At 36.2% G+C, this 27,080-nt stretch overlaps 1 protein-coding gene and 3 long non-coding RNA genes across 17 annotated transcripts in view; 3 read left to right on the top strand and 1 right to left on the bottom strand.

Annotated features, from left to right (window-relative positions):
* Positions 1-13,984, bottom strand: part of EPHA5 (EPH receptor A5) — a 323,332-nt gene extending 309,348 nt beyond the window's left edge. For all 14 annotated transcript variants that reach the window (XR_014264264.1, XR_014264265.1, XR_014264266.1 and 11 more), the window contains exon 1: positions 13,070-13,984. Coding sequence is in view for 11 of the 14 variants with exons in the window: in XM_082463744.1 (XP_082319870.1) it covers positions 13,070-13,250 (181 nt within the window). In the remaining 3 variants the exon portion in view is untranslated. The remainder of the gene's footprint in view (positions 1-13,069) is intronic.
* The window catches only part of LOC309661923, an 865,375-nt gene that overhangs the window by 510,940 nt on the left and 327,355 nt on the right, over positions 1-27,080 (top strand). The gene's annotated exons all lie outside the window — the stretch shown is intronic.
* Positions 1-27,080, top strand: part of LOC309661915 — a 550,870-nt gene that overhangs the window by 429,890 nt on the left and 93,900 nt on the right. The gene's annotated exons all lie outside the window — the stretch shown is intronic.
* Positions 14,106-27,080, top strand: part of LOC309661908 — a 34,836-nt gene continuing 21,861 nt past the window's right edge. The window contains exon 1 of the long non-coding RNA XR_014264359.1: positions 14,106-16,762. This is a non-coding gene — a long non-coding RNA (uncharacterized lncRNA). The remainder of the gene's footprint in view (positions 16,763-27,080) is intronic.

The following is a 27,080-nucleotide window of genomic DNA, read 5'->3' as shown; positions in this document are numbered from 1 at the left end:
CAGTTATCACTATTATCCCTCCCATCTAGAAGGAAAATTCAGTTCAAAGAATTCTTAGCTCAGTAGAATACAGTATTAACCCGCTGACACTTCTCATATATTTGTTAGAATTTTTAGAGTAAATAAAAATATGTTCAAAAGGGATAGTTAATTAAATATACTAACCAGACACTGGGTAGAATTAAACACACTAACCAGACATTAACCAAGCTATACTTAAAAAGCCATTCATCATTACATTTTAAACTTTATTCTTTATAAATCTATTATTTAATGTTATTCTGTTCACATGGTTGATGATATCCATTTTCCTGCTTCTTTCCCTGCATTATTAAGAATTCCTACCAAGGTGTAAATCTAAAGTGCTTCATAAAGTAAGTGACAGTCTAAATTATCCAGGAAATCTAGAACAAATGAAAGAGTAAATCCATCCCCTCCCCAGAAATTTAAACCATTAAGAAACAGATGTTTTATATTAATTGTTTTTCTAGAGATAAGATTAAGTCATGCTTAAAACAGAAAAACATATTTTATGTTGGCTGATTGTGGCTCAAGTCATGAATTCTGAGAACTTATCATAAGAAAGAGGGGGAAAAACAGTAGTTGATTAAATCACAAAAATATAGTGACCACAGCATATATCCTATTTATTTCCTAGTGGTTTGCAAATTTCAATAGAACTTTCCTCTCATTAATACTTTTGGTAAATCTAAAATAAAGTATTTTACTGCCAAATTTCTTGGTATTAATTTGTTTTGGTGGGCAAATCATACACTCTTTTAGTTGGCAAAATCTCCGTTTAATAGAGACTCTATAATACCAGAGATTCTAAACTCTATTAGCTATGAATTTAGGACAAAGGCTACATAGGCTCTACCAGGAAAAACAGTAATGTGGTGAGAATGGGTGTGTTTAAAAGCAGAAACCAAACAAGTTACTTAATATAATTTATTCCTTAAAAGTAAATTTACAGGGCATAACATACTTCACTGATACCTACGGAGTATCAGATATTGGTGTTACAGACAGGCAAAGCTTTCTTCATACTGATGCATTTGGTAAATGCAAAAACAGAAAACCTGCCAGTTTTCTTGGAATCAACTTGCTTTAGTTGGCAAATCATACTAAATAACTCTGTTCGTAGGGGTGTCTCAGTTCAGAAGAGAGCATTTTCTCTCGTTAACCTTTACTATTTACGGCAATTTCTGTTCTTATCAAATATCAGAAATGTATAAACAAGGGAAAACTTGATTCCAGCCCAGCGTGATACGCTACACACGGAAAAAGAATGGGCACAGAATATTGGGAAAATTGGGGAGGGCTCTTACCCTGTATAACTAGGCGTACAGATCAAGGTAACCTAGGTGCAGGAAGGAGCTGAGGGTTTCCTATTGAGCACCCAGAATCCAACTGTGCTGAGAGCGGGGCTCCCCCACAGAAGCATGGAGTGCAGGGACGTGGAGGGAAGCAGCAGGAGAGGTGGGCCAGGAGCAAATCACTGAGTGCTTTGTACTCAGGCTCAAGGAATTTAGATTTTATCCTGAGGGCACTGGAGAGCCATTGAAGGGTTTACCCAGGGAGTAAACAAGGGCTGCTTGAGCAAGTGAACTGAAGTCAAGTGTTTTTCTTGTGGTATTTCCATATACAATAAATATTAGACAGTACTCACTAACTAATGTCGAAAATTAGACCCTGCTAAATGTCAGAGTGCCAACCCACACTACTTTTTAGCACGTGGACTATTTAACACTTATATAATGCTTCCTGTGTACCGGAACTTTTACAAAACACTTTATTGATATGAACCTAATCCTTACAACCCCGAACTGTATGAATATTCCCATTTTACAGAAAAGAATGCATAGACACAAGGAGATTTTCTAGCTTTCTAGGTTTTCAAGTTCACACAACTCTAAGTGGTTTAGCCAGACCCCAGAGCCTGTGCTTTTACCACTCTGCCTCACCGCCTCCTAAAGTGGAACGCTGATTCTGCAATCATGAGACTTTGGCTTTGAAACCAGTTCTGATTTTTTACTAGACCAAATTTTCTTGTTTCAGTTCCTTTGTTTATAGCAATGATTTGTCTAATCTACCTTACAGGTTTTTATGAGATTCTCGTGGAATAAGGTAGGTTAGCACATTTTGTAAACTACAAAGCATTTTAATAACATAAACTACATAAAAGTGATTATAAAATATTTAATATTGCCATGTATATAAAGAGAAATAAAAAAGCACCCAAGAAGTTGCCTTGGATAGGAGACTAAAGGTGAATACTTTTTCCACTCAACTCACTGAACGTTTCAGTACCTTCACTTGTTACAAAAAGTAGTGTTGCCTAAAAATTATAATGTCATGAGTTTCAGGCAAAACTTTTTCTCAAAACTGCCCTCTCTTTCCAACAGAGCAAGGGGTAGTGATCAGCCACAAACAGCACTTCGCCGGGAGAGTTTCTGGATGGGATTACAGGTATACACAGCTAGGTCCAGCGTGTAGCCTGGGCTAGAGGTTGAGAACTGGGCTGCTTATACATGAAAGTAACAGAAAACAATTTGAAAACTAAAAAATACATGGCCTAAAATTAAAAAGACATAATAGGGAGGAAGAGATCTTGCCTTGTGATAGTGGGCAATGAAGAGGGGAGATGTCAACATGGGGGTCAAACAGTGTGTAAAAGCCCAATGACAAGAAGCGGATCAAGTATTTAGTGAGAAGGAAAAAAAAAAAATTAGAGGTATGAGTGAACATGAGAACAAATATCTTCAGGATGCCACATGAATTTTTGTATGCACTTTAACTGTACTTCCCACTGTCTGTGGAATGAGCCATTATTTGGATGGTGAGGGCAAGAGTGACTGTGGACATCTGAAGGACTTTAGTCAACAGTCTCCCCTTGTATAGAAGAGTTGAAAAGAGCAGTGCTGGAGTCAGACTGCCTGGGCTTGAATGCAGATTTCTACCACTTTTGGATGTGTAACCTTGGGCAAGTTATTTAACTGTTCTCTGCCTCAGTTTCCTCATGTGTAAAATAGGAATAATAATAATAATAATACATATTTCCTAGGCTTTTTTTGAGGAAGATGAATCAGTATACATGTAAACCACTTAATGTTTGGCAAGCGGTATATCAATAATGAATATTAGCTATAATTATTGTATACTGGTGGGTGTACTCATGCACGCAGATACACACATACATTTCACAAGCAGATCTAAATACAATACATTCTAAACTTCCTTATACCTGTTTATGTTACCTACACAAAAAAGATAAGCTTTCACAGAATTGTATTAAAACCTTTCTAAAAATATAAAAGCTCAGTTCTATTTCCAAGTAATATCTTAAAATCTGAATATAACTGAGCAGATGAGAAAATTGTATACTTTAAACCAAAACAGAGGTGTCGAACTATAGTGTCAGACATATGTTTCAGGAAACTTCTAAGGATTTAATTCTCCCAATTATCCACTTTCATAGCACCGTAAAGGTCATTTAAAATATATATTATATACTATATTAAATACATATATATATAACTTACTATGCCAGTACTAAATATCCAAAACATTTGAAATATCTCTTGATATGTTTTGTGGCTAATAAGAAACTTCTGACCCCTCCTTGGAGCATAATGAGATAAAAGGCAACATTTACAACCCATGATCCTTGTACTGATGATTTTCCCTTTATTTCCTAATCAAATCCCAGTATTCAATATTAAATAATTAGGAAACCAGCTAGAAAATAGGACAACATCACGTGGTTGATTTTTATCTTTGATTGCTCTATGGAAAATTTGCATATGCAATTCTTTTTGTTAGATTGTTTTCCTGTCCCAGATTCCGTTTGATCATCCAATGCAAGGAAGACAATAACCTGTGATTCTGAAAGCTTATCTCAAATATCCCACATTTGGTAGTGGGGAAACCCCAGGGACTAACATTTGTTGGATACCTGTTTTGCTCTAGGAATTTTACTAAGCAACATACATACTCTGCACATTATTTTATTTTCACAACAACACTATGAGTGTGTGTTAACACTTAATTTTAACTATGTGGAATCTGAGGTGGATGGTTCAAGAACACATCACTCATACATGGCAGGGCTCACTTCATGATCTTTACATGTTCCCATTTTGCACTACCCAGTGAGAGGCAGTTATCACGAAGTTAATTAAAATTAAGCTACAGGGCCCTCAATGACATGGGTCACTTCCATGCCACTAAGGCACCAGCAAAGTGTTCACTAAGTCCGTATTTCTGCTACACTTGCAAAACTAAAATATTTTTGTACTCCTTTCCTTAAGGACGATTCCTCACATAGTATAAACTTAAATCCACAAAACTGCCTCTCCCAATGCTTCCTTGTACCCTAGTCCTCACCTGGCAAGAGAAGCATTAACATACATGGACTTTGCAGAGTTCTAACCAGCCACACTCCCACAACTTCCATATGCTCACCAATTAGAAAATTATCTCATTTTGATTGTTCTCCACAACAATTATGTGAAGTAGTACCATGCTACAGATACATGAACTGAGGCTAAAAAAAATAACACAATGAGTGTCCACAGAATTCAGAGGTAGTAAACGATGGAGATTAGAAAAAAAGGAAAGAAAACAAAACAGAAACAAAAAAAACTCCACAAAATACAAAAAAAAAAAAAACCCAAAACAAAACAAGACTAGTTTCTTTTTGAATTTCAAAGCCAGAAGTTTGGATTTGATTTTTTCTTTTCTCTTATTTTTCTGTAATTCCATACCAGAAATCCTTTCCCTGCTTCGTTTTGCAGGCTTGAATCAAAAAACAGTGGCTCCAAATCTCCAAGATTAAATGGTTCTGTTGTTGTCGTTGCTCCTATCCCCAACTTCCAGAAAAATCAAATAGGATGGTTTGAAACTAGATATGGTTAAAATCCTTCAGACACAACAGTTCCCAAGTATTTTCTACTTTTCTCAGAAGGCTGGTTGTATCCCTTTTAGGAGACTCGTGACAGCATCACTATACTGCCTAGACTGTAGGGAGACGACAGACCACTGTCATCTTCCACAAAACAGGGCAGTCGAATCACCTGTCCAGCTAGCAGCACACAGGCCAGGACTCTGCGTGAAAGCTACAACTTGGCTCAGAGAGAGCGCGCCTGCTGCGGACTGCTGGGCTGAACTGGTGCCAGCCGGACCTACCTGCTGAGTTTGTCTTTCCACAGAAGACATTAACAAGCATCCTGGAGCTGGAAGGGACAGCCAGTGCGAAGTAAATAAGTGAGCTATCTTATAAGAAACACAAAACTGACAGATACCTTAAACTCTTGTACTTCTGACTTAAGAATCAAGTAAAAAATATATAACTTGGTTTGCTACAATCTACTCTTTACCGTTAAGGGCTGGGTCCCATGATTTATTTAACAGAAGACTATATTGTCTGATCACCCCAATACTTCCTTGGAGGCAGGATGTATGGATGAGCTCTTACAAGCATGGATGAGCTCTTACCCTCTTATCTTGATTTGACTTTGCATAAATGGAGTATCTGATAAGGGAGAGGGGAAGAAGGAAGAAGGGAAAGAGAGAGAAAAGGAGGGGTAAAGGGGAAATGAGATGTGACGGATGAAAATAAGAGTGTGAAATTATCATAAGAGAAAAAAGACACTACCCATTTCTGAGTAAAAGAACAGACTGTATTTTCTCTAAATCCTCCAATACTGAGCCGGAAACATGTTTCCAGGTAGGAACATTTTCTCACAAAGCATATGCAAAATATTTCAACCCTCCAGTTTTGGCTCTTTGATTATTATTATTATTATTTTTTACCAGATCATTTACTTAACAGAGTTACGAGCCCAGTTTAGTTAGAACCGAAGACGTGTGTGATGGATGGAGAAGATAGCCTGGGCAATAGTCCAGCAACTATAACAGAATTAGACTCATCACAGTCACTTTAATCCCAATTATTTAATCTGCGAGGTATCTAACGCCACAAGTATTTGTCATGACTCAAGAAAACTGTACAACTTACAGAGAAATAAAAGAAAAAAGAACTAAATGGATGAAATAAAATGAACTAAAGAGTTATTTTTTTCCATTAGGCTGGGATTTATATCTTCAGAGTCAGTAAAACAAATATAAAATTAGAATGTGTGTGTGTGCTGGTATGGTATTTTTTAACAATATAAAAAATAAAACCCAAGCACTTGTATTAATATCAAGTTCATAGTGATACCATCATGACATCCCTCCCCACTCTATCTCCCAGCTTCACCACAACCTTAACACACAACCTAAAACGTGTCCATGTGCACAAACACAATCCTCAGGCCAAGTTCCTGAACTCTGCTTAATAAATGCACAGCAATTAAAGCCATGAATACTGAATCACTGGAAGATACAGAGGAAAGAATACATGACCTAGGGTCAACTTCTGATCAACAGTTTTGTATATTCTCCAATAGTTTAAATTATATTAATAAAGTACTACATAAACTGATCAGAAATTAAAGGCTGTAGAACCTACAGGGAAAAAAAAAAAGAGCTAACATAATGCTTTAAGAACAGAGCTTACTAGGTTTTCTTTAACTGAATACATTATCAATGAGATTCTAAAGACAAAACACATACTTTTTTTTAGAGGATTTTTCGGCATTCTTTAAATGGTAGAAATGACTCCTTATGGTTTCTTTAAATTGCTAAAGATTAAAAAAAAAACATTAAAAATTATACCCACATAAAATGGCAGCTAGTAATAATAAAAGTCATCATGCTAAACCACAGAGTTTTCAAAAGCTCCAAGTGGTGCAACTGCTAAATTACAGTTTTATTTTATAACTTTGTAACACCTAGAATTCTCATTAGAGATATTCGATGACAAGTTTGAACTTTTAGAAAAAATACAAGCTAGACCATAAAGTCCCACACATTTCACCAGACACAATTTAAATTATTATGTACCTTACAGCGTTTTTTTCTTTTTATTTATTTATTTTTTGCTTTACACTAACAATAGATAGTCTAAGAAATTTTTAAGATGGTAATGAAATAAGTTAAAAGGTAATTTAAAAATCTATTTCTCATGAGATTTGTTGATTAGAATTACATTTTAAGTCATTCAATTAAGTGTTTTCTATTGCCATTTTAATATGAATTTTAAATTACAGCCATTTCTTATTTTATGGGATTAGAATGAGTGAAATGAATAAATCCTATACATGTGAAATTTACAGTGTCAATAGAAAAATGTAAATTCCAATCAAGTTTTAATACTCAAGAATACCTGTACCACTATCTATTTGTAATTTGATTTATAAATGGCTATTTCATAGTACAATGTACAGCATCAGTGAGCCTAGTATTTTGGTGGAAAGTTCTTTATTACAACACCTTGTATATGTTATCAAATGTATTCTAAAAAATGAGCTGTTGTCCAAAATTTGGATTTAAAAATTCTTAAACATTTTTTCTTGTTCAAAAGTAAATTTTTGTCTTGTTCAAACGCTTTAAAATTGATTTCATTAACTCTGAATAAACAAATGTCTAGAAAGGCAGAAACTAAAACAGGAAAAGTATATGATAAAGGGAGACTCCTTAAGCAGTCATGCTAACTGTTTTGGAAGTTAAAAACCAAATACTTAAAAACAGATCATTTACATTTTGATTTAAACATTTTCAATGGAACCAATAAATTCAGACAAGATTTTCACAGTGAATAATTATCAAATCTTCCAGTTTTCTAACTGCTATATAATATAATAATAACATAATGCTTTGAAAAATGTTATGAATAGATCAGAGAATCTCCAGTTATTCATTTCCTATATCAAATATATCTTACTGAATAACCTATTTTGTTTATTATTTCAAAGTTATGTATTATTAAACTTTTTGTAAAAAACATGAACTATTTAAATCTGTGTTTACAAAGCCTTTAGAACTTATTTTATTTTTTAGTGACTTTTGTATACATTCATAGAAACGTAAGTGTATCATTTAGTCTGCGATAGAACATATGATACATTTTTAATGTCAATTAAAAATACCATTAGGTGTGTTTATGTATACAATAGACTAGGATAACTCCTTTGAAGAAATAACTATCTAACCAATTGATTATATACATTTTGATAAAATAACTAAATATGTATTTACCCAATAGAGCATGCCAGCAGGAACTATTCTGCTCTATAGATAAATACATACTCACCAGAGATATTAGAACAGAAAGAATCATTGAGTCTCTAAGGTAACAATTTACATTTTTAGCTCTCGTATTGATTTCATAGTTAAAAGTCACTGTTTCTGGAAAGAAAACAAATGGACAAATACTGCAATCAATTTTTAGTGATTCATAAGCAAGGCTGAATATTCAAACTTCAGTTAATTTTGATGTTTTATGAAAACTATTGTAAAAGTATTTTAAGATTGTTAAAAATGCCATAATCATCTTTGAATAATCAGATACCTCTGCTGACTTAAGTTCATGTTATTCATTAGTAAAATGAAATATATCTGCTAATTTAAATTGAAAAAATAAAGTATAAAGAATTATTACTTTTTACAGTAGTTATTTCTTCAAGATATCAACAACACATTTTTCTTTTTAAAAAAAGTTGTTTGACTCATAAAAGGAAAAATAACTGTAGTTAGTTAACATAATCATGCACATTATACCCTATTTTTACAGTCAAAGGTAAAAAGGTTTCTTACAAATGAAAGAGAAATAAATTGGTCACTCAAGCAAATACATAAAAAAGCACACCAAACAAAGGAGATTCGAGTGGTCAAGTCAATAAACAAAAATGTAGTGAAAAATAACTAAAGCATAGTCATTTCTCAGCAGTAGCAGCACTGAATAAAGTCTAATATTTAATTAAATAGACTAGGGCTGTTTTGTCTGTAAATAGCTATATCATCTCATTTTTATATTTCATGTAGAAATATTCTAAATGGTCATATTTTGTAAAGCAGAGTATTAATAATACAAATAATGGCAAGTAATACATTTCTAAGCATAAAAAAATGAATCTTTTCCCATACCAACTATATCCTATGTGAACTTACATAAAGAATTAATAATATTTACAAGTGACAATATTATAATAAGAATATTTTCAATCAAAGGAGAACTATCCATTAGAAATGCAGAAATTGTTCAACCTCTTCCCTGCCTTAAATGAGGAAATGAAATCCTCTTACATGTCACCCTGACACCCAAGAAGATCTTTGTCTACATCAAAAAAAAGGCTTAAAATGTTAAGACCCATCCCTCTGCTCCTCATTCATGGTTTATAAAGCAAAAAGCCTAAACTCCTCATGGTGTCTTCCTAGTTCCAACAAGCTATGATTCAAACAGGGGTAATGGCTCTCTTTTTTCCTTCAGTAGCGTCCTGGTGAGGGAATAATTTTACTGTCCTTTTTCTGTGGGGTCCTGCCTCTTTATCTAAAAGGAAATGAATTACAACCAGGTGACAAGGCCACAAAACAAAGCCATTTGGTTTTACAAATCTATTATGTCTGTCGTCCAATCGTTTTATGGGCCTGGTCCTATTATAAACCAAGAAAAACCCTAAAACAAACTTTCTTCCTTTTCTTTCTTTCCATTGAAAACATTTACAATTTTATAATTGTTTTTCAAACAGTTGAGCCCCCCAGTTTTTCCCCTCATGTGGTGTTTTTTTTCTCCCTCACAGCCCCTCCATTCCACTTTCTCCAACATACAAAACATTCAGAGACAAGAAACTGGACTTTTCAAATACAAACTGCTGACAACTGTCAGAAGCACTTTACTGGGACACTACTGACTGTAGCTCAATGAATTAAGCTTGATTCACTGCGGGTGAATCATTTTCAATGCAGAGCTGTTCAGCAGTAATTGGCCAAGAATCCCTACTGCGAAAAGCACTTGTCAAATAATGCTTGTTTACAAATATATCTCCAGACAGCAAAAAGTGGCAGTTACTGAATAAGTTCAGGGCCACCTCCAATATTCATAACAGTGGACACGCTCCCTTTACTTATTAAATCTATTAAAATTTTCACTTGTTGATACACTTGCTAATATTTGTCCTGCCTGATCAGTCTTAGACAATTTTTTTGCTTTATATATGCCTCAGAATTATTTTACAATAAAAGTCTTGTATATTACACTGTAGTTCAAAGGTTTCTTCCATATGTTATTTATGCTTAATGTGTGTAATAAGACAACTAAAGATATATTTACATTATCCTAGAATTCAGGCTAAAGAGTACATTTTCCTCTTTTTGTCTATTATCCAATGTATTCTAAAATTCATTTCATAACAGTCCAAGATTCTAGACACATATTTGACTTTTTCTGTTCAATTCTGCTTATTTATGTCCACCAAACTTAAATTTTAAACATGACTGGAATACCAGTTATAAATGTAAACTCACATTTATTTCTATCTGCCTTGAAAATTTTTTTTCTCACATAATGGGAGCATTCATATCATACACATATATAATGTATATACACACTATAGTCTGAGAAATCACTAAGCATCTATAGGTTGCAGAAAGCAAAGTATAGGAGAGCAAGTTATTAATGGAGTCAGTGCATACATAAAATCTTTCTGCCCCTGATCTTCCAAAGTTCCTCCAAAAACAATCAAAAACAAACTTAAAATCTCCAATCTGAATCTTTAAATAAATAAACAAACTGACTTCTGTTATAAATACCTTATATTCTTGTTGTTTGATTTAGAAGAGCAGTATCATGGAGAAACAAAAAGAAGAGAACATAAATATTAAAGGTCTGGGATGACACTAATGGAAAGATGGAAACTGTTGGGCAGAGACAGGATGAATGAGAGGAAGTGTGTGTGTGTGTGTGTGTGTGTGTGTGTATGTGTGTAGATATATAAATTTTATTTCTAGTTATGTAAAATAATGAAGTTACAAAATGTACCCCAAACAACAGACACGCTTTTACTTTTAGCGTCTTCAGAACACTGGCTGGTAAAGTACCGCTCATTGTTGGTTAGACCTCGGCAATCCCCATCTCACTGAAGCCCAAGTTTTGCTGTGTGTACCAGTAGCTGGGGTAAGGACAACACAATCTGTGGGTGTTAAGTCTGTAATATAAGCCAGTCAACCTTCCACAAGACTCCAGCTCCGCTTACAATAGGAGACCGATGCTATTTGCTTGCTTCCCTCCATCTCCTTTTGCCTCTTTCTCCCCGCACAGTCTCGACCCTTGTTTCCATTTAGCGCCACCTTCCCTGAGACTTCATTTCTTCCATTCTCTAACCAAGAGCTACTACTCCCTTACACCTCTACATAAGCCCCTTCCCCCATCACACCTGGAAAAAAAAAAAAAAAAAAAAACCCTGAAACATAACGGAACACACGAAAGGATAAATTATATTACTACTACTATTACTCTTTAAATCCAAACCAGGATGCCCCTTTCGGTGGAATAAGACAGTTAATGAAAGGACTCCTAACCCTGTCATAATCCTCCGGACTTCTAACATAATGAATCTAACATGAGATGTCAATAAAAGGACTATGACTTCAGAAAACACTTTCTCAACTTTGTCGGGAAGGTAAAAAATGCAGACTGCTTGTGTTAAGCATTGGAGACTTTATAGGTAGGTAAATAGATAGGTAGATAGATCGATCTACATGTAATCCTTAAATCAGATTTTTAAAAATAAATGTAGGGGTTAAAGAGAGAAATTCATGGGGTGGGGTGAGGAGTCTCGATCTGCCCTGCTTTTCACACCGTTCCTAGGGAGCTGGCAGCACCCCGAAACCAGCTCAGCGCCTTCTCCTACAGCCAAGACACAACCCGGGCAAGTCACGAGGACATACACGACTCCGCCGCTGCTGCTTAATCTTTCCGGTCCGGGGTCCCCTGCCCCACGAGTGGAAGGAAAATTTTAAGGTTCTGTGCCTCACTCGAGGCATCCGGAGCCCCAAATCGAAACCCCAACCTTGCAGCCAAGAGGGTAGGGTTTTCGATGTTTTCGGGATGGAGCTGACCGATATGAAATGCTGCCCCCCCACCCCCACCCCCCCCCACACACAGAGGGCTTGTGCCCTTAAGCTCGGTCCCGGCGTGTAAGAGGAGCCAGTGCGGCAGAGCGGACCCGGAGGCCGAGGGCGGCGGGCCGAGGGGCTGAGCAGAGCTCGGAGAGCCGCGAACGCCGCGCAGGTGCTGCTCCCGCGCCGGCCCTACTCTCCCGGTGCAAGGCGGGGACAGTCTTCTGGGTTCGGAGCGCAGGATTGGGGGTGGGGAGGAGAGTGGGGACTCGAGGATCCGGAGCGGGGCTTTTCCTTCACGGAAACATGGGAAGACCTGACCCGGTGGGTGCCCGGAGGCGACACTCCCCTCCCCCCGAACCCTCCGCCTCCCGCGGCGTCCCACCTTCCCGCCTTCTTCCAATTTCGCCTCCGTGTGATTATGAGACCCCCAAAGTGAGCGACACCAGCACAGAGTGGAGCGCCTTCCTTCCTTCGCCATCCCCCTCCCTCGAGAAATAAAAGCTCTTACCACCCACCCCAGAATAGCAGCGGGTGATGCCCTAAATAACAGCTCCCAGAAGGCACTCCCCTCTCCCCCAAATAAAAGCATCCAGCTACCCTCGCTGCGTTTCCCATCCCCGGCCTCAAACAACGGTTTCTAAAAGCCCCAAACGCTCCCGAGATCCCTGCCACTGCTCTTCAAACAGTTCCCACTCTTTCAAGCCCGAAATGTCACTTCCCCACGGGCTTCAAGTGAGACCCAGCCGCACCCAGCCTCCGGGCGCGGGTCTCGGAGCCCTCTTTCCTCCTGGCTTCCAACTTCCCAGCCCCCGCCCCCCCCCCAAGCAGCCTGTGTCCACAGGCAGGTTCCGCGCCCAGCACTCCTCAGCTAATGTCAAACAATGCAAGCAGAGACGGCGGGATGCGGGCGAAAAGGCTAGCGAAAGCGGACGGCAAATGTTAGTTCGAGAGGAGGGGTGCGATTTCAACCGCGGCAGCCGCGTCCAGCGCGCCCGGACCCGCGCTTCCAGGCCCCGCCTCGCCCCTCCGCCCCTGGTCGCCGCGGTCCCCACCCCCACCGCTCTACCTTCGTTGCTGGGGCTGGCCAGGAGGGTCCGGAGCGCGGCGCACAGGAGAAGGCAAGTCCAGAGGGGGGCCCTGCGAGGTGCGGAGTAGCAGCCGGCCAGAGACGCGGGGGTGCTGGGTAGGTCGCCGCCGCCGCCCGGGGGCCGCCGGCGTCCCGCACCCCGGGGCCCCGAGCCCCGCATCTTCTCTTCGCCGCCTCCGCCGCCGCTGTCCCGCGCCGCTCAGTCCACGGCTCCCGCCTCGCGGAGGGGGCGAGAGAGGCTCGCGCTTCCTCCTCGTTCCCCGTGGGCTCCTTCGCCTTCTGGCTCGCGGCTCGTCCAAATGCGGGAACCAGGGATCCTCTGAGACGGCTGAAGTTTGCTCCCGGCTCTCTACTCCCTCCTCTACACCGGGGTTAAATGAAATACTAGTTACGGTGGATAGTGCAGTTCGGGACCGGACTCAAGGGTGTCGAGAAGGTTCCGCGTCCTGTTCTTCACCTCTTTAGACTTTTAAGGATTGGGGTCTTTTAAATGCCACTGGGGGAGAGATAAAGGCTCCTTTTCAGTCTTCAGGGCTGAAATGGACGAAGGTAAGGAAGACAAGGCATCTTAAGAAGAAATCCTCAATAAAAAGAGGAGAAAAAAGCAGGGTGGCTAAGGAGAAAGGAAGAGGAGTTGGGAAAATATAGGGTGGGGAAAATACGAGAGAGGGGAGCGGAGGAAAAGACCCAGAGTTCAAAGAGGCCGGCAGAAGGAAATAGCTGCGGGCTGAGCGCTGATGAGGGAAGGACTGACGGCGGCTAGCGGGCAAGAGCGCGGAGCCCTGCGGCGGCGGCGGCGGCGGCCCGGAGCTGCGGCGGTTCCCGGTGCTCGGGGAGGAGGCGGTGTGTGCGCCGCTGGGCAGGCGAGCTCGGAACTGCACCGCCACAGCGCGCTCCTGCTGAGTCTGGAGCTCCGTAGCCTCCTCCGCCTGCCCGCTCTGCGCCTCCCACCCTCCTCCCCCCTCCTCTTCCCGGCTCCCCCCGCCCTTCGCTGCTCGCAGCCTCGCCAGTGAGAATCTACTGTAAGTGTGAGTAGCTTAGACGAAGTCACACACCCACGGAGGGAAGTAACCAGGAGGCTGCCGTGGTGAGTGTTGCCTAGCGGTCTCCGGGAAAGGCGCGTCTGTCTCCGAGGATAATTAGGGCGAAGAATTCTCCTGACGACGCCTGCGAAGACCCGGGCTCCCGGGAAGCTGAAGGGAAATCGGACCCAGTTCAGCAGCAAGCCCTTAGAGGAGCGGGTCCCTTGTTTGGCATATTGCCTGCTGCCCATCACAGGCTTGTGGCATCAACAACCTTGCCGTCACACAGCCAAGCATTCGTAGGCTGTGCTAGTCCGTGGCTAGTTTCTTAAATACCCGTATCGCTCACTGCTACTGACCCTTTCTATTCTTCCAATATTTTGGCGGCTGGAATGAAATAATTAGTCAACATTTTCTTCAAAGTAAATGGTAGAATTTCTAAATATAGAAACGGTAGCTATGATTGCGATTTCAGGAAGTCAAAGAATTTGGCAATTGAGAATTGTGGTGTTCCAGTTACTTTTAAGATGTGATGATTTAATTAACTAATTTCATTGATGGGACGTTTTATGCTTTAGAAATTATATGATATGCAGATATATGAAATTAATTCCACTGAAATTAATTTCAGGATATTTTTAATTAAATTTGTTTTAATATCTTGTGTTCTGCTGCACTGAGAGACACAAATAATTAAGAAAAACGGTTTAAAACAATTAACTTTCCATGTTTCACCCCTATTATGTCTTCCCTTGCTTTATTATTTTTTCCTCAATTTTCTCATTCATTTTTTCAAAGAGATACATCTGAAGGGCAAGTTTTAGTATACTGGCATTAAAAAACAAAAAACAAAACAAAACAAAAAAACCTGCAGATAAAGCATCTACCAAAAAGTGTGATTTTAGAAGAAAGGTATCTCATTTAATTTGCTGCAGAGTCTCTACTGTGAAGATTGGGTTTACACTCACACCTAATAATGTTGGTTCTGCTAACCAACTTTAATATCGAGAGCCCTGTTTGTCTTCACAATAAATTTCTCATAATCTTTAGCTGATGACATTTGTTTTTTGTTTAAATATTTACAATAAAGATGAAAGAATAAAGCGGCAGTGATGCAATTTCATGCAGAGGTGGAAGCTCATCTTTGATTTTTTTTTTCCCTGAAATGTTTTGGCACCAGAAATCTAAAAGCAGCTTCTTTCTATTATAATGTGCTCCAAATGCATGAAGCAAATTTAGAGGAATGGCAGTGAATCAGTCTCTCAGTTTGGCAAAAAGCCTCACAGTGAGATGAAAAGTTAAAATTTATGTTTCTATTTGAAGACCATTCAGAATGTAAGCTCCTCTGCCCAAATTTATAGTTGAGTTACTTAAAAATATCTAAACAGAATATCAAGGAAGTTATCTAAAGCCTATGAACACATAATAATGCTGTGTATGAAACAGAGGCAGTTTAATGGGACTTTGGACTTGTTGTTTTATTTCTTTAGGCCTCAGTATCCTCATCAGTAAAAAGAGGGATTTGGAGAAGATTATCTTCAAGTTCTCTTCTCTTCCATATCCTTTGCATTTCTGTTACTACTCTGTTCATCTGTCTCCAATTATTTACCTTTGACTGCAAAATTACCAAATTTCTTCAGGCTATCTTTGAAAGCCTTCTACTACAAACGGCTTAAACAAATTTTCTATTTTATTTTACACTAAAATTTTGAATTCAGTGTTACCTAAATTGTCTCATACCTCTTTGCTTTTACATCTGGCACTCCACTCTACAGAAGTCCACCACTCACTAAAAATATTTAACATTTCCCCCACCCTATTCCCTCACACACATCTCTCTCATCTAAAACCCTACTCAGTGTCCAAGGAGAGTCAAGCATTGAAGACTGATTTTTCTCTTCCCAGAAAGAAGTGATTTGGTTCTCTTTCTCCAAGTATCCATAGCTTATGATTTATGTCAATCAACACAATGATAATATTTTCTGAGTGAAAAACTGGAATGAATGATCTAACTATAAGTATATATATATATTGGTATAAAGAGACAGAATTTAAACTAGGTATGCCAAAGAAAACCTGGGACACTGTTCCCTATGGTAGGAATTATTCTACCTTCTCATTAAGGGACTGAGAATACAGAATGCAAAATCCTTTGTATTCTCCACCTTGCTATTCTCCATCTTTGTCATGGTTGTTAAATAGTATTTATTACATATCTTTGAAAGAATGAACAGCTGTAAAATGAAGCCCCAGGGACAGCAATGAAAGTCATTTTTTGGTCTAATGAAGGTTAATCAGAGGAGACAATGAGGGTGGTTTGGCTTTGGCCTCAATCTCAAAGGAAATCTTATATTTGACCATGTGTTGATTTCTTGGCACGGACATACTCTTAGCATACTTACATTGGATGATGGCATTGCATGAAAACTAGATTTGTCTTTTTCTGTCATACTACAGCTTTGCACAAGAAAGCCTACTATGTTTGCACTTCTCATTGCTTGGGATAACTGCTGTGGCCTCAAAATGGTGAAAGTGGCTGGTGTCTCCCTAGATCTCTACTTGGTCTGGCTTTCGTACTAAGCTTTCATGAAGAAAAGATATGAAGAATCACCTTGATATGACACGTTGAATAGTTACTACCCTATAAAAGGTATTATAGTTAAATTCAATGTATTAATAAACCTGAATATATCTTCACTGCATTCAAAGTAGAACAACAACAGAAGCAATTTTAATAAGCAGACTTGCTGGTATTTACGGATGATTTGCTATGTATTAAGCATCATGTGATGTTTTACATCAATTATTTTATTTAATGTTGACACTCCAACCATCATGTCTGTGTAATTATTGGCCGCATATTGATGATGAGAAGACTGAGAAAATGAGGTAGGCACCCTGAGTAGTCCAACAGCTGGTAAGATGTCGAAATTTTAACCCATGGCACTGACTCTGTGTGAGAAAATTATAATGTAACAGAAGTAAAGAATAAATTTGATAACCAGTTGTTCAGGAAAAAAGAGCAGTACCCAAGAATTCTCCATTAATGGGAACAATTAATGGAAAAAAGTATTCCAATTTTCAAGTTTATTTAAATCTAAAAGGAATTAGCCAAATAATACAGTACAGGTCAGTTAAATGAACAGGAGAAAACAAGAAAGGAAGGATCCTAAATGAGCATTACATGGAGAAAAAGACTGTCTCATGTATACAAAAACATGTACACAATTTGTTTGTGTAAAATGGAGACAATGGACCAAATCAAGAAAATAACAAAATTGAGGTGTATGGACAGATAAACAGACAACACAAACAGATGGCAGGAAGCTCACATAAACCATGGAAGAAAACACAAGCAACAGTCTTTATAAAAATAATCTAAATAAAACTCCATAAACCAAAGAACATGTTTCCCTAAAATATTATGTAATCTTAGCAATTTTTTACATAATTGTTTTAAACGTTTTTGTCACAGCTACTTTCTTTGGGAGAATTTGGGAAAAACAAAAACAAAGCAAAATTTAACCCATGGTAGATGTTACATTTGAAATTATAAGATACCGTAATGAAACAATAAGATACTCTAATGAAGTTACTTTTTCAGATCCATGATTTCCTGAAAAGAATACATATATGGTGATGTCAATTATTTTGATCCCAAAGGTAAAGATTCATTAAAATATATTTATATATATAATATATACAAATATATATTATATATATTTAATATATATAATATATATTAAAATATATTTAAGCAATCAATAGTAGCTCTTGAAGTTCACAACCAGATTAATGCTAATATATTCATTATTTTATACATTGCATTTTAATTTAATTAACATAAAAACAAAATTTTTTTCATTATTGTTTTTTAAGAATTTTTTTAAAGTCCTAGAACCCCTTTGTCTATTAATAACCCAAATTTTTATATAACAAAGTTAGATTTAATTTTATTTAAAGCTAATTGATTATCAGTTAGGTATTTAATTTTAAAAATAATGAATTAATAGCATTTTAATAAATTAATGAAGGTTTAAATATATAAATTATTTCATTACTATACATTAAATGTAATATTCATTACATTAACAATACATTAAAGCACTACTCATCAGAAACTTCACTTATTAAATGGGTTCATATTATAATCAGCATTCATTTTTTTTTTTTTTTTTACTTTCAATGAATATCGAGAACAGAATAAAATCTTCCACTTTCTGTGAGTATTAGTAGAGAGTTTTATAGCAAAGAATAAGGAAAAAAATATTCAAATAAATTATAGTGATCTAAAGAGCTACCGATTTTTATTGTTGTTGGTGGTGGTTGGTTTATTCTCTAATGGTCCCTATATCAATGTGCTACAAGTGCCCATATTGCAGTGTATTAGGAGGCCAAGGCTGCTGAAGTTGATGAGGAGCCACACTGATTTGCCCAGAAGTTCGTCAGCTGCTCTTTGCCTCCAGCATCTTGAACAACTGGCATCATACGAAGACGTAGACACTGAAATAACAAGGAATCTTGGGGCTGAAGAAGTAGGAATAGTGTGCTCAGAAGAGTCACAAGATTGAAGTGATACATTGTGAGAGTGACTCACTTCACTTAAAATTCCACTTTTCTAACCATCTTCTGGACTCCAGAAGTCTTTGCTGATATGTGAAAAATAAGCTGTATTATTTTTCATATTCAGAGAAAGGTTTTTATTAAATTCAATGCATATACTGACTTGAAATTCATAAATAATCCACATATGAGAACATATTTTATAATATAACTAGCAATAGTTTGCTGGGGGGAAAACTGATACATTTGCTCAATGACATAAGTAAGTAAGGGGTACATTTGCAACCAGGCTTTCAATACCACTGTTGATTGTCCATGGAACCGGCTTCTAAGTAAAAGTTGGCAGTGATAATCTCATGTACTCTCACACTCTATGGGTGAGAAGTGAATCTGGAACGTCTTTTGTAGGGTGGTTTCACAATATTATTGTGCCTTTAAAATGTGGGTAACATTACACTCAACAATTACACTTATTAAAATTTAAGGAAATAAATTAATAAAAATGGACTAAAAGATTAAACATAATGGGATTTTTAATGGATACAAATCAGAAATACTCTAATATTCAATAAGAAGTGCTAAATACATCTACATAATAGACACCATGGAACCATTTAAATGCTTGGAAGAATATGTACATAAAAAAGATAGTTCTAAAATATCAAATTATAAAGGCATATACAAAGCAATTTTTTAATATGGAAAGAAGACATGTTCCATTAATGACATTTGTATATGACTGGTGAGATAATTTCTGCCTTTTATTTTTGTATTTTCTACCATTAGCATTTATTATTTGTATAAAAATACAGATATTTTTTGGTAGAAAAATAAAGTAAAAAAATTCCAGAAGAAAATGTGTATGTACTTATACACACACACAGAAAGAAAAAATAAAATAAGGAGAAACAGAGGAATAGAAGAGAGTTGAAAGACAGTGATAATGAGTAACCTTATACTACCATAAATTTGTAAAATAAAATTATTTCAGTTGGCCCCTGCCCCTATTCTAAAAACAGGGGTGATCATTTGTTTGATTTAATCGCTTTTGGCATGTCCACAATATTTCCAAGTATTCTGACAATTCTGGTAGGCATAATTTCTCTCCTCTACCTCATGTTTCAGTGCATTTCCTGCTGGAATCTCCAAAGCCCCCACTTGGTTGATGGCACTTCTGTTCCTGTTTTCTTTCCACACTGACTTACTTCATAATTGGCAAAACATCCCTATAAGTTTGCTTCAGAATGTGTAGGTTCTGAATAGGATAGCTAATTTTCTTAAAATACATGGAAAAAGAGGAGTATTTTTTTCACAGAGTCAGTGAAAATTGATATTTGACTTCAATGTCCTATAATTTTATGGCCTGGAATATCACAGAGAATTTCTCTGGAGCAATACTTTTCATCAGATTCTTTCTGAGTGTCTATTTTTCTGATTTTCTTCTTTCCACCCTTCTTCATCTTTCCCTTTACCATGCACCTAAATTTCCATTTTTTCAACTAAGTAAAATCGTCCCAAAGTCATTTTCTTCAGTAAACTTATGCCACAGATTCTCAACAATCATAACTCAAAAAATCCATGAAGGGCTTTCCCTAGTCCAATTGGCTCAAAATGGAGCCTTCTGAAATAACAATTTTTCCTTCATGTTCCCTCCATGTTACTTTTATAAAAACATGTCTTTCCTCCATGTTACTCTTATAAAAACATGAAAGCTATGTGGATAGGACAAATATATATTATTAGCTATTTTAAAGTGATAAAAGGACATAAGGTAAATGTGGAAATGTTAGTGATTGTAGTAAAACTAGTTGATTCCATTAAAGATACTATCAGACACCATGATCAAGTGAGATTTATCACAGGGATGCAAGGATTACTTCAATGTACACAAATCAATGTGACACACCATAATAACAAATTGAAGAATAAAAACCATATGATCACCTAAACAGATGCAGAAAACGCTTTTGACAAAATTCAACACCCATGTATGATAAAAATGCTCCAGAAAGTGGGCATAGAAGGAACCTACCTCAACATAATAAAGGCCATATATGACAAACCCACAGCAAAGATCATTCTCAATGGTGAAAAACTGAAAGCATTTCCTCTAAGATCAGGAAGAATACAAGGATGTCCACTCTCACCAATATTATTCAACATAGTTTTGGAAGTCCTAGCTATGGCAATCAGAGAAGAAAAAGAAATATAAGGAATCCAAATTGGAAAAGAAGAAGTAGAATTGTCACTGTTTGCAGATGACATGATACTATACACAGAAAATCCTAAAGATGCCACCAGAAAACTACCAGAGCTCATCAATGAATTTGGAAAAGTTGCAGGCTACAAAATTAATACACAGAAATCTCTTGCATTCCTATACACTAACAACAAAAGATCAGAAAGAGAAATTAAGGAAACAATCCCATTTACCATTGCAACAAAGAGAATAAAATACCTAGGAATAAACCTACCTAAGGAGGCAAAAAATCTGTACTCAGAAAACTATAAGATACTGATGAAAGAAATCAAAGATGACACAAACAGATATACCATGTTCTTGGAATGGAAGAATCAATATTGTGAAAATGACTAGACTACCCAAGGCAATCTACAGATTCAATGCAATCCCTATCAAATTACCAATAGCATTTTTCACGGAGTTAGAACCAAATATTTTACAATTTGTATGGAAACACAAAAGACCCTGGATAGTGAAAGCAATCTTGAGAAAGAAAAACAGAGTTGGAGGAATCAAGCTCCCTGACTTCAGGCTATACTACAAAGCTACAGTAATCAAAACAGTATGGTACTGGCACAAAAACAGAAATATAGATCAAAGAAACAGTATAGAAAGCCCAGAGATAAACCCATGCACCTATCATCACCTAATCTATGACAAAGGAGGCAAAAATATACATTGGAGAAAAGACAGTCTCTTCAACAAGTGGTGCTGGGAAAACTGGACAGCTACATGTAAAAGAATGAAATTAGAACACTCCCTAACACCATACACAAAAATAAACTCAAAATGGATTAAAGACCTAAAGGTAAGACTTGATACTGTAAAACTCTTAGAGGAAAACATAGGCAGAACACTCTGATATCAATTGCAGCAAGATCTTTTTTGATCTGCCTCCTAGAGTAATGAAAATAAAAACAAATATAAACAAATGGGATCTAATTAAACCTAAAAGCTTTTGCACAGCAAAGGAAACCATAAACAAGAAAAAAAGACAGCCCTCAGAATGGGAGAAAATATTTGCAAATGAAGCAACTGACAAGGGATTAATCTCTAAAATATACAAACAGCTCATGCAGCTCAATATCAAAAACCAAACAACCCAAGCAAAAAATGGGCAGAAGATCTAAATAGACATTTCTCCAAGAAGACATACAGATGGCCAAAAAGCACATGAAAAGATGCTCAACATCACTAATTATTAGAGAAATGCAAATCAAAACTACAATGAGGTATCACCTCACACCAGTCAGTCAGAATGGCCATCATCAAAAAATCTACAAACATTAAATGCTGGAGAGGGTATGGAGAAAAGGGAACCCTCCTACACTGTTGGTGGGAAGGTAAATTGGTACAGCCACTATGGAGGACAATATGGAGGTTCCTTGAAAAACTAAAAATAGAACTACCATATGACCCAGCAATCTCACTCCTGGCATATACCCAGAGAAAACCATAATTCCAAAAAGATACATGCACCCCAGTGTTCATTGCAGCACTATTTACAGTAGTCAAGACATGGAAACAACCTAAATGTCCATAGATGGAGGAATGGATAAAAAAGATGCGGTACATATATACAATACAATGGAATATTACTCAGCCGTAAAAAGAACAAAATAATGCCATTTGCAGCAACATGGATGAACCTAGAGACTGTCATACTGAGAGAAGTAAGTGAGACACAGAAAGACAAGTACCATATGATATCGCTTAAATGTGGAATAAAAAAAAAGGGTACAAATGAACTTATTTATAAAACAGAAATTAGAGTCATGGATGTAGAAGTCAAATTAATGGTTACCAGTAGGGAATAAGGGAGGGATAAATTGCGAGATTGGGTTTGACATATACACATTATTATATATAAAAGAGATAACTAATAAGAACCTGCTGTATAGCACAGGGAACTCTACTCAATACGCTGTCATGGCCTATGCAGAAAGAATCTAAAAAAAAAAGAAAGAAACTTACTCACTTTGCTGACACCTGAAACTAACACAACATTGTAAATCAACTATACTGCAATAAATTTTTTTTTAAAAAGATACTATCAGTCCTTTTTGGCTGTAGCTGAACATAGATTTAACTGTCAGTACTGATCGCCTCTGAGGAAGAACATGGTTCACCAAAACGACTAAGCATGAACATACATCACAAATCAAAACCTTGGTTTAGAATTCAACAATAATTTTTATTGTTAGACTGAATTTGTTTATTAAATATAAATTACAAAAAATATGAAAATGGGTGTATTTCATAAATATATTATTTTAAATATTAAACAAATAATTTTTCCAGAGAACAAAATGTCTAGGGGAAAAAAACTTCCTTTTCTTTACTTTTATAAAATATATTCCCAGCATTATTGTGTCTTAGAATCAAATTCCATTCCATGTTTAGAATTAAAAAAAAAAGGAATAAGAAAAATGCCCAAAACTGCAGAATGGAAATGCCCCCATTTGTTATTTAAAAAAATCACTTCCAGTCACTTGCTCATAGCTTGTGTGTGAGGCTTCCCTGCAGACTTACACAGTGGACTAGTCTGAGGACAAAGGTTTTTGTAGGCCCGCCAATGGGAGATAAATAGAAGAGAACAGTAGTACCTTGAAAATGTGACAGGGTCCCAAAACACAAACTTCTAAAACACTATATTTTCTCTTAAGGTTTTGCCTGTCAAAACTATTTTACTACAAGTGCATTTTTTTTTTTTTACAAGTGCATTTTTGTAGACATTTCATTTTGAAATAACTATAGATTCATAAGACATTGCAAAGAAATGTAGAGAAGAGTCACATAACCCTTCCCTAAATCCCTAAATCTCCCCTAATGTTAACGTGACACATTTATAATACAAAATCAAAACCAAGAAATATCATTGGTACAATTTATAGAGCTTATTCACATTTCAACAGTTATACATGCACTCATTTATTTGTGTGTGTGTGTGTGTGTGTGTGTGTGTGTGTATGAGCGTGTATGTCTATGCAATTTTATTTCATGTGTATGTAGCCTTGTGTATCCTCCAGGAAAATCAGGATACTCATACCGTCACTAAAATATTCCCTCATGTTATCTTTTATATCCACACATATCCCTCTACCCCATCCCCTGGAAACCATTAATAAATCCTCCATTTATTATGCCATTTTACAATGCTACATAAGTGGAATGATATAATATGTACCCTTTTGAGACTGGCTTTATTCATTCAGCATAATTTCCTTGAGATTCATCCAAGTTGTTGGCATATCAATAGCTCATTCCCTTTGATTGCTGAGTAGTAGTCCGTGGTATGGATGTACCACAGTTTGTTTAATCATTCACTAATTGAAGGACAGATGAGTAGCTTCCAGCTTTGGGCTGCTACAAATAAAGCTGCTATGAACATTCGTGTACAAGTTCCTGTGTGAAAATAAGTTTCATATCTTTGGAGTAAGTGCTCACAAGTGCAATTGTTAAGCCAAATGTTATGCCATTTTCATCATTAATTTTTAAAGATATGTGGTTTACAGTCATTCCATTTGCACCTCCAACTTATTCAACAGAAACAGGATAAATCATATCCAACTGTATAATAAATCTCTGTAAAAAGAAAATGTTAGGACACACAAAGATATTCAACATGTACACAAAACAGCAAGTGAAATAGTCAATGGAATATTAAATAAATAAAAAAGAATATTTGAAGGAAAAATTTCAGAAAATTAAATGAATATCTTGATATGCAAATTCCACAATAACATGTCTATACTGAAACTTTAAGTATCATAATAATAACTATCTTAATGAAATAATAGTCACACAAACTTTTACTTCCTTGATTTATTCAGAATAGACTCTTCAACCTCATTATTTCTCCTTAAAAATTTTTAGACTCTTTAGACATATTCCAGTACCTGAATGAGTAACTCATATCACTTCATCCCAAACTGACATTTCAAAAGATGAGTTCAAATACATTTGCAGAGATATTTTTGAGTTCACTCAAGCTGAGCAGTACTTCTTATATTTTGAAATGTCAGACAGCTGGTATGAGGAAAATGGAAACAGATCTCTTTTTTAAACATCATCATACATGTGGGCACAGGATTATGACTTGGTTTCTCCAAGCACACTGTGGAAAAAATTACATATTTATTTGTGTACAATGGTTTTCCAGAAAAAAAAAAAAGTGAAAACACTAGAAAAGCAAGAATCAACTATTTTAATGACTTTGTACTGGGAGTTTTACTTGAGGTCCATTTTTATATCTTCCCACTTTGGATTTTCTAATTGTCTTAAGTGGGTTAAAACTTTCATTATCATGTAGTAATATAGTACTATGAAAATTCAAGAACTCTATTATGTAGACCAAATATCTTAATGGGATTTTTGAAACATAAATTTCACATTAAAAATATTTTTAAAAATTGCAAACAACTACATAAAATATTCATGTACCCTTAATTCCACATGAATAAACTTTCACAGCTCCCAGATTTGCCCAAATTAAAAATACTGATGAATTTGTGCGTTATATAAAGGTAGCAGATAGAACTCAAGCATCTGCTTTAGATTACCTCTAAAACTCTACTAAAGTTACTAATAAAGAGATTTTAAAAAAACAAACAGAAATTCATAATGAGCAAGAGAACAGGCAAGGAGACAACAGAAAACTATCTTGGAAGATAAGACTGCAAATGGCTGAGTGATAAATAATCTAAGAGGCCCAAGAAAGTTGAATCCTAAATCAACAAGTGGAAAAACTAATTAGCTACCTGATTTTTATAAGTTCCAACAAGAAAGGTTGCTTTCAGAAGATAAAATTGATAGAATGCCTGATGCATTTTAATACAAGGAGAAGAGTAATATAATTAGCAATTTTTTGGAGATATTTCACTGATAGGTAGAAAGAACAAGACTGTTATTCAGGGAAAACATAGGTTTAAGGAAAAGACAAGTAATCATATGATAACTCTTGAATGACCTGTTGATAGCAATCACATAGTAAGAACAATGCAAATGGTGAATGTAGATCTAATAAAATTTCTGATAAATAGATGTGATGGAAGGATGTGAGAGAATGGTTATAGAGGGGAATTATCAAAGAGAACAAAATCCTTATCTTTATTATTACAAAATCAATAGATAATGCATAAACCTTAAATAGAGATGCTGAAGTATTTACATGTTATTTAGAAATACAGTGTTAACATACAAAAATAATCAGCTAAAAGGGTCAAAATTGTTGATTTTGGAGATAAAGATGTTAGGAGCAGAGACGGAAGCACTGTTTTATTAATAAATTTTATAACTATGTGTCTTTAAATTATACCCATGTATAACATTTATTAAAATAAAACTAAAATGAAATAATATAGTTTATGTGGTTTTAAATATTTCAAAAATATTTAACATATATGTAGTATTCTTCAATTTGTATTTTTAATGTCAGAATTATATTTTCAACTCCTATACATGTCAATAAATATACATCTCTTTCAGAAAGTTATCCATTTTTTAGTTATCCATTTTTTCTACTGTTTGCAATTTAATAAAAATTCTTGCACATGTAAGAGTTTATTTAAATTTACATACTTAGAAATGGAATTAAATGACTATAAGATTCAAATTTTAATCTTACCTAAATATTGCAAACTCGTTCTCTATAATGTCTGTAAAATTTTTCAATTGAAATATTCCAAATTTGGCAAGGGACGAATATTGTTACCGCTCCCCTCTCCAAAGAGGGGAAGTGGTTCTCCTTTGACCACTGACTTCTGAGAAAACAGTTTATTTATTGGTAAGTTCTATAGTGACTTTATTGCTATATTTCTTTTTTTATTAATTTTTAATTTTTTATTTTTTTTATTTTTGATGTGGAACATTTTTTTTAAAGTCTTTATTGAATTTGTTACAATATTGCTTCTGTTTTATGTTTTTGGTTTTTTGGCCCCGAGACTTGTGGGATCTTAGCTCCCCAACCAGGGATTGAACCTGCACCGCCTGCATTGGAAGGCGAAGTCTCAACTACCGGACCGCCAGGGAAGTCCCTATTGCTGTATTTCTATAGTGACTTTCATCTAAGGAGTTCATGGGGTTTCTTTTTTGTTTTGTTTTGTTTATGCAGCAATAAATGCAGGAGGACAGTGAAGCAAAGTCAATAGAAGTTTAACAGAAA

Source organism: Balaenoptera physalus (genome assembly GCF_965194825.1).
Source record: "Balaenoptera physalus genome assembly, chromosome: 5".
Lineage (NCBI taxonomy): Eukaryota > Metazoa > Chordata > Mammalia > Artiodactyla > Balaenopteridae > Balaenoptera > Balaenoptera physalus.
This window is presented reverse-complemented; position numbering and strand designations above follow the sequence as displayed.